Raw genomic sequence first — 9,173 nt, 5'->3', positions numbered from 1 at the left:
AATAATTTTTTACTCAAATACTATCAAAACTTTACAGAAAAACTGCAAGAAACAAAAATTATTTATTTTCTTCTCATAAAGTTCTGAGAATTTTTGCAGAATTTGTTCAGAATTTTTTAATACCGTATTTTTTCATGTTGGTAAAAATAAGAAAATGCAATACTAAAAAATTTAGTTAATAAAAAATTCTGAAAAAATTCTCAGAACTTTATGAGAAGAAAATAAATAATTTTTGTCTCTTGCAATTTTTCTGTAAAGTTGTGATAGTATTTGAGTAAAAAATTATTCAAAACCAATATTTTGCAATTTTTAGTAATTAATATCTTGTTAACTATTGCGAAAATTGTAAAATGGTAGAGGACTTTTCGACTCAGTTTAGTCCGCTCTATCTACACAAAAGTGATTGCCAAAAAAGGTCGGGACACCCTGTATACATGTGTGTGTGTGTGTATACATATTGATGCACTAATTTACGTATTGGCAGTAAGAATAAATATGAAATTATGACTCGTAAGAGTAAAATTAATTGCACGAGAAAATTTATGCTTTTCTTGTTTGATATGTGGCCAGGCTTTTCGTGCGTTACATTATATAGATCATTTTGCTTTATCACGATAACAATCATTCAATTCTGGCACTACCAATATCTCTCAAAATATTATAATTTCAACGATATATTTGATTTGATGGACTATTACAGTAGCTTTTTAACATACTTGAAATTAATTGTCAAATTCATTCTCTTTTAATTAAATGAGTGGTAAGTAACAAATGCAATGCAATTAATAAAATAATATCACTCTAAATCTGTAGCAATAAAAATTTTACTGCTAAAAGGGAGTAGCAAAGTCATTGCTTTAACTATGGATTTTTACTGCTTTGAAGTTAGTCTGTATATTTTTACAAAGGAGTGGACTATTTCATTCGATTAATCGAAGTGGTTAAAGCATTAATTGATAATGCATTGCAAAATGCATTGAATATTACTGCAAGGAGTGAATTTAGCGACATAGCGCACCGTTTATCGCATATTTGTCATTATGGTCGTTACGGGCGAGACGCATCTTGAGACAAATATGACATAAACATAAGAGACAGAATAAAATAATTAAAAATAAAATAATAATAATTAAAAATAAGTTTAATAGGTTAATAGATTGATAGCATGCTCTGTTCAAAATCTGTCTCCATAGGTTTTGTTATCTGAATTTGAAATGACATTATTCTAACTTCCAAATTAACTCCTTTTTAGAGTAAATTTTTTACTCTAATTATCGAATAGATTTTCCATTCCCATTTTGCAGTAAAATTCACTAACAGTGACATTGGCGCAATTGCCACTAATGCCTGTATTAAAATTTCAATTTAATGCAGTGAAATTTCATTGCTACAAATTTAGAATGATACGCAAATGTATTTAGAGCTGTATACTTATATTTGTTATTTTTTGATTTGATCAATTTATCGATTCGTGTACTATATGCTTAAAATTTCTGATATTTATTAAGAGTAAATGTTATTTTATTTGTATTTCTCGAATGCTCCTTTTTTTCTTTTTGCATCGTCATTCGATTTCGGAAAATAAAAAGAGACGAGAAATTAAAATTTTGCCGAACTGCTTTACAATTCAAGGATTAAGAAATCATTAAGTTCGTAATATAATTTATCATATTTTATATGACATAGAATATTCAACGAAATGTTGACAACGATGATAGAAGATTAGAATGATAGCGCTGACAATAATGTTGAGTTGCATGAGACATCAGACAAGGCAAAGACATCGGATCAGATCATCAACACGTTTGTGACTTTTCACACAATGGTAGGTTTTTTTTACGGCATGAGCATAGTGCTGGCAGATGTTAAGATCACCGATCAAACGATCGAACTACCTCACATTCATAAAAATGGAAGTTTCTTTTCATATAAATATACAGTTCATATGTATGTTATAGGATATGTATTAACTTCTCTTATTCCTAGAACTGGCTTACTTATTTAAATGTTTTGTGTTTAATTAATTTCAAAATTTACGACATTGTTTAAAATATGCTTGTGTTAATCATAGAAGTGATATATATTCTGGGTCCTTCCTGTGTTTTTAGTTTGATAAATAGTTTACTGTTATCTTTGGTGAGTTACAAGTATACAAGTAATTAATACAAATGCACAATTATTTATAATAAAAATAAATAAAAAATATATGTGTGGGAAAACTCAATTTACTTTAAAAGTATTTACTTCACTAGATATGTCAATTTTGTACAATTAGTTAAATTTTTTACTAACAAAAGTACTTTTGCAACTTACTGCAATTTAAAAATATGAGTTTTCATTTTCATAGATAGTAGGTTCTTTATTTTTAGACTCTACATGTGAGTGGTCAAATAAGTATCTTGCGTTACTAGTTTGCGAAGCTACACTGAAAGAAAAGATTGGTTGTTACAACAAATTAGATGGTTAAATATGGCATAACATTTTTAATTGGCTGCAGCATCCAAAAATTGGCTGTTGCAATCAATTAAAAATACTATGCCATATTTTACCATCTAATTTGCTGCAGCAGCCAATCTTTTCTTTCAATATAGTACCAGAAAGCATTGACAAACAAAAATTTACTATCATTATGAACAAAATTCAAAAACATCAGAAGATCATTTGTTTTTCGGAAAATATTGAGTATTTATATTTGTATATCGCGCTGCTGCAATTTACATATGATATTGTGATAATTACGTTAGTAAGATTTTTGGTCATAACTGTGAGTGTAAAACAGCTAATAAGCAGTATAAATACATACATTCACAGTTTATCGAATCATATTTCGATATTGTTGGCACTCGACGGTCGCGATGCGACGACAAAGATAGTAAGACTTGTTCCGTTATACATCATAATAAATATTGATACGTTCCTATTTTGCTATGCGGGAGAATATCTGACAAATCAGATTAACATGACAATAAATACTATTTATTTTCTTTTTAATTGTTCTATGAATAGCCTTTCATAGAATAATGAAAAACTATCATCAAACAATTAAAAAGAAGATTATAATAAAATTCTTGAAAAACAACATATTAGATCCTGTAGTAAACAAGAAAAATGCAAATTAATCAATAAAAGCCGATGATTTGGTTTAATGTTCAATTTATTTATTCTTTTTTTAATTAACTATCACTAGGAATGATAAATAATATAAATTTCTTTATTATTTTTACCTTTGCAGAGTAAAACTGTTGGATCCGCTGCATACAATTGTACCTGATACGATTTAAAATACAGTCGTATTCTATTATTCGCGATACAGAAATCGCAACATCTGACGCTCACAATTGGGAAAATAATGGATCTTTTGTTACAGCGTTTCGCAAAAGTAAGATTCGAGCACAGTATATGAGATAACTATTTGATTATTTATAACACATTTTCCGTTCTTACATATCTTCTAGAGGTTTATATTTACTTACATAGCTCCTCTTATCACTTATTGTTAGATATTGTAGACCAGGTCTGTCCAATTTGAGCTCCGGAACCAAAATGCAAAGCCGCATCGACGCAAAAAAAATTCATTATGAGTAAGATTTCGGAGAACTGTAAAGTATTGATAAGCGTCACTCAGATACGTATCGACACTTTACAATCCCCGAAATCTTACTCACATTGAATTTTTTTGCGTCGATGGCTTTGCGTTTTGACTCCGGAATTCAAATTGGACAGGTTTGCTGCTGACTATTATATTTATTGAGTATTATATTCTTATAATACTATAGCTTGAATATACATATAATAACAAATATATTAATTTCTGATGCGTTGTTATAAATCGTAAATGCTATGGGATCGTATTTATCGGTATTATTGGTGATAACTTCAAGTTTGTTTAAAATAATTTGACTAGCAATCAAATAAATTACAGAATAATATCGAACTATATGAACTATCTCTAAGCTGCAATATGGCATCTTGATATAAAAGAGATTGCCATGGTATTCTCGATTTCCACGAATCCCACGATCTTCCCTTCCTTCCCGACGCGACCCTTCGGAAACTTCTTTGTCTTTCTTTAGATCAATGCGCATGATTTTTCGATGTACTATAACATTATAAACCGGGCCTGTGTACATCGACCTCCGTCCTGCGTGATCGTACATTTTTAACGAAAATTGCATGGCACCGTACCGTTGGGCGCATAGGGCGGAAGGACGCATATCCCTCGGTTTTCCTGCCATCCGCAAAATTGACGATCGCCAACGATACGCGTTACCACAACTTTATCGTACACAGAGAGGTGAAAATATTTAATGAGCTGTCCCCTGCCCGGACGATGGTGGACGAAGGTTTCGTGGCAAGTAGCCCTCCGGCATCCTTCAGTCCATCCGCAGCGTCTACAGGTGCATGTCTCGTGCCTCTCTCGTTCATAAATCTATTTTACAATCGTGTCCAACGCTGATATACCTTCCGCATGCGTTTTGGTTAACTGTGAACGTTGTGGATTCATTTCATTAATTCTCGTCGATTGATAACGTGCCGGCATCAAACATTCTCTTTCCGTTCTTGATATAATTAATTATATTTATATATAATTATTTTCCGTAAACTGATAACAAAATCTCTGATATCTCACTTTAAGAAAGTTTACAACAAGTATCTCTCGCTTCTTTTAAAGGAAGAGATTTTCGAAAGAAGAAGAGTGCATGGCCTACTCTTATTTTAGCCTCGCCTTATCGATTATGTCATGAAGTGTTCGCGATTGATCGAGAATTAAATCTCGTCAAATGATGTCTGCTAATACAATTACCCGATCAATCGAGATCGGACTTCGGGTAGTCGGCATCTGGCCAGGCACGACCTACGCGATCATCAGTCGATTTTTCTGGACTACGACGATGATAGCCGCACAGATCTTTCAGTATCGCCACATGGCGATGCACCTTAATTCCGAGGACATCTCACAGCTGATGGATGGTCTAAGCGCGACGCTGTCATACAGTTTGTTATGTGTCAAGTTGATTGTTTTCTGGACAAAACAACGGTATGTCCGCATCGTCGCTACTTGTAGTTCATGACTTGCACTTCATGATCGTGCAAATCGAACAAATGTTTGATAATACAAAACTCGTATGCACCCGTAATTATCATTAAACTGTTCCAAAAAGTTATAGAACTAGTGATTGTTTTTTTACAAAGAAAACTTTGCGAGTACATTAGAAGTCATTATTTCGACAAATAACATATTTTTTCTTTCTCATGATACATCATCTCAACAATTTACAAACAATACATTTTTAATATCTCCTTCACTATCTTTCTTATCGTAATCATTATTACATTGAGAAATATCGTTATTAGCAACAATGATATCGATATCCATCTTCTCATCTTTCGACCTACCCTCTTCATCATTCATCATCGCATAGAGACAAATAGTGTCCTAATCATAGTCTTCGAGAAGGGAACATCTTCGCTCTCGCGGTGCTGCACGAAATCGATTCTTCCTAGAATATTCAACGACGTGTTAGCGAGTATCGCGACGGACTGGAAGGAATGCGGGGATGCCTTGTACAGCATGAATAACGTGGCCAATCTCTCGCATCGTTTTTCCAATTTGATCATCGGCTTGCACTCAACGGCCGTGCTGTTCTATGGCATTGGCGTCATTGCCCTGCGCAGCGACGACGTCGTCGACGCTGCCGATCGTGAACTTTTCCTCAAAATGGAGTTACCCTTCGACAGTGGCACGTCGCCAATTTACGAGGTCGTCATGACCACGCAATTCCTGCATCAAATGACGGCCGCCACTGTGATCGGTGTGCTCAGCGCACTGCTCGTTACGCTGGTAAGTTGGAGCCTTGGAGGCTTTCAACCCTCAGGGGATTTTGAAGTTCCCGACTGAGATTACCCTAGGGAGTGCATCCCGAGAGATAGCTCACATTACTGCGATAACTGTTCGTAGCACATTTCAATTTATTTAAGAAAAATTCAATGAAAACTTATTTGTGGAAAATTAATTTCTAAATGAGTATTGATTTGTTGAAATTATTAAACGAATTTTGGATGCTAGATATCTTATTTGTCTTTTCTTAATTAATGTTAAAAATATTGATTGTTGTCGTCTTGTTAAAATATTTATATTTAATATTTAATATTTAATATTTGTTAGAACACGTCTCTATGAGAATATTTATTTCTATCTGTGAGATTTTAGATATATCAATAAATTATAAAAATTGTTAATAAATCTCTGTTTCAGTAAAAATGTTAAAATATCTGTTATCTAATATAATATTATATATATAGTGTTAGCAGACATGGGGGAAGATTATCATACAGGGTTGATTGTCAAAAAGCTAATAACTCAATTAATATATAAAGAGCATTCTCTCCATTTTACTTTATATTACTGATATAATATTAAATTATTGCATAATAATTTACGTCCTTATATTACTAACAACAATTTTTAAGAAAATGAAATTGAAGAATAAATTTTTCTTATCTTCTATATTGTTTTTTAGTTAAATTAATATATATATATATGTTATATATATATATATATATAAGTTGCGTATCTATAATTGAAATAATTATTTTACTTATATTAATGCTACAATTACTATTATTTATTGATATAACTGTCATTAAAATAAAAATTGTATTTTTTGTATGTTTTATCTATATAAAATATGTTATTGCTAATTCTGACACGTGTGGCAATCAACCCCGAATATGAAGCTATAATTGTCACAGGTTTGTTTAAAATTAAATGTTTATTTAATTTTAAATATAGTTTATTTGTACGATCATGTATTTTAATATTTTTGTTAATACCTAAGGGATGTAGATGTATTACAATATATGTATATAGTGTTTTAAGAATTTACAGCCACTTTTTCCTGAAAATCATTATTCAAAAACTATGACAAGTGTGTGTGTGTGTGTGTGTCTCTATATTTTTTTAATACTTTCATATAATATTAAAATTTATAAAGTGATCGGATAATAGAATCAAATCTCTAGGTACTTCATGTAGGTGGTCAAGTAGACATTTTACGGGAAAAATTATTGGTCATTTTACCAAAGGAAAAGAAAGCATCTGTCTCCATGATTACGATAGGCTCCTTAATTCGAAAACATCAAAACATCATCGTTTTCACTGAAAAGATTGAGAATCTATACTCATATATTGCACTAGCCCAATTCATATCAAATACTCTCGTTATATGTTGCTTGGGTTTTATCATCGTAAACGTAAGTAATTTTAATGGCTCTTTTGCAGCACAGATTAATAATCACATTTCTGACTTACATTGATGACACATATACATCGAATATTTATGAAAACCAATTTTTATCGTTTATAAGATGTTATTACCTTTTTTTATATACATGTATGTATACATGTATTATATATATGTATATATATATATATATATATATATTTATTATATATACATATATTGTGATAATATGTGTGATAATAAATTATAATTTTAATATTTTATAATGCAATTATTATTATTTCTTAAAAGTAATTATTATTATTAGTAATCACTATTATTCCGCGGTAGAAAAAATCCGATTGTGCACATATTTTCAATATTACAGTCGATCGGCGCTAATGAAGGCTCCTCTATGTTAGTGAGATCTCTTTTATTTTACGTCGTCATTAATTTAGAAGCGTTTATCTTCTGTTTTGCTGGCGAATACTTAAGTATCAAGGTGAGCGGCTGTTGACTTTACTATGGCAATTTTATTTCTCTTATTTTCCACGTTCCGAATTTTCGCTTCGGTTTGACTTTCTGCAGAGCAAGACGATCGGCGACGCAGCGTACGAGTCTCTATGGTATGATTTGAGTCCCAGCGAAAATCGAATCCTTCTATTCCTGATAATGAGGTCACAAAAACAACTGACTATCACCGTTGGCAAGTTCATGAATCTCTCTTTGCAACAATTCGCGAATGTAAGTTTTACATAACGTTGCTCGAATTATTGTTGAAACTGTGCATCTTATTAATAATAAGTTATTACATTCGCTAAGTGTAAATTATGAATTTTATAATATATACAACTATAATATTTATTTTTTATACACGTAGCAATTTTGTTTATCGTAGATCATTAAATCGTCAGCATCATATGTCTCTGTGCTGCACGCGTTGTAATTATAATTACTAATATTGAATTACTTGATATCGCTGGAAATTAAAATAATGAAAAATTATTCTATTTTTGATAAAAGTCAATGATCAGCTGACGTCCCTTTGGTTAGCGTCCTTCTATTGCAATAATATTTACGCAAAACGTTGTTAAACGCTCACAGTTTACGCCACCAGCTCACTAAAAATATGCCGTTATTTCTGAAGGCAGGAGAAAGAAAATATTTTTTGTAAAACGCGCAAGTCATGGGCTTTCATTCCCTAAAAGAACTTTGAAACGCCATTCTACGCTAAATTGTGGAAGTTACCCCGACGCCGATGCAGCGGGAACTCTCCCCTTGTCCTCGTTATATTCGCATGTATTTCGTTCTGGCGATACCGCGCGATCGTGCCAGATGGCTACAACGAATAGATCGCAACGCCAATGAAATTATACTGAGATTACTTAGCGCTATTTCGCGCGTACAATTAGGACGCTTTCACACGGCAACGGAAATCAGCCCCTAGAGAGGCAATTTTATTAGAGACGGCCGTGTCTGCGTAGCACAAGTTGCTGTAATCCTATCGCTCCTCGCGGTCGTTCAATTTGCGAACTTCGAGTTTACACCCGGTACGAGAGAAGAGAATTTATGCCTCGTGTCGTCTGATAAAAAATATACATCTTATACGTTAACCGTGTCAAGGTAATGTATGAGGGAATTGTGGAATCCTATTCTTCGTACACAATTTCCTGTCCGTTAAAGAATTCCGACATGATATTATCCCACAAAAGTTCCTTAATGAAATCTCATTTTCAATTAGATTTTTAATTGAATTTTTTATGAAAATGTAAAATGATCATTTATTACGAATGTACGTTTCTAATTTTATTCTGTAATCACCTGTTTTAATTGCTTATATTAAATATTTTGACAAGAGAAAAATTTCGTATTTTTATATTAAATATTTTTTAAATATTAATTATTTTCTCTCTCTCTCTCTCTCTCTCATAATTATGTTTGAATCTGATA

General features: G+C 32.0%; 1 protein-coding gene across 1 annotated transcript in view; it reads left to right on the top strand.

The window, feature by feature from the left end:
• Positions 1-8,169, top strand: part of LOC108762400 (odorant receptor 13a-like) — a 14,133-nt gene extending 5,964 nt beyond the window's left edge. The window contains 8 exon segments of the mRNA XM_018509378.1: positions 2,804-2,950; positions 3,230-3,390; positions 4,766-5,038; positions 5,506-5,842; positions 7,024-7,254; positions 7,612-7,725; positions 7,812-7,967; positions 8,122-8,169. Of these exon segments, the coding sequence (XP_018364880.1) occupies positions 2,804-2,950; positions 3,230-3,390; positions 4,766-5,038; positions 5,506-5,842; positions 7,024-7,254; positions 7,612-7,725; positions 7,812-7,967; positions 8,122-8,169 (1,467 nt within the window).
• Positions 8,170-9,173: the final 1,004 nt, after the last annotated feature.

This window comes from Trachymyrmex cornetzi, unplaced genomic scaffold, assembly GCF_001594075.2.
Source record: "Trachymyrmex cornetzi isolate Tcor2-1 unplaced genomic scaffold, Tcor1.1 scaffold299, whole genome shotgun sequence".
In the NCBI taxonomy this organism is placed as follows: domain Eukaryota; kingdom Metazoa; phylum Arthropoda; class Insecta; order Hymenoptera; family Formicidae; genus Trachymyrmex; species Trachymyrmex cornetzi.
This window is presented reverse-complemented; position numbering and strand designations above follow the sequence as displayed.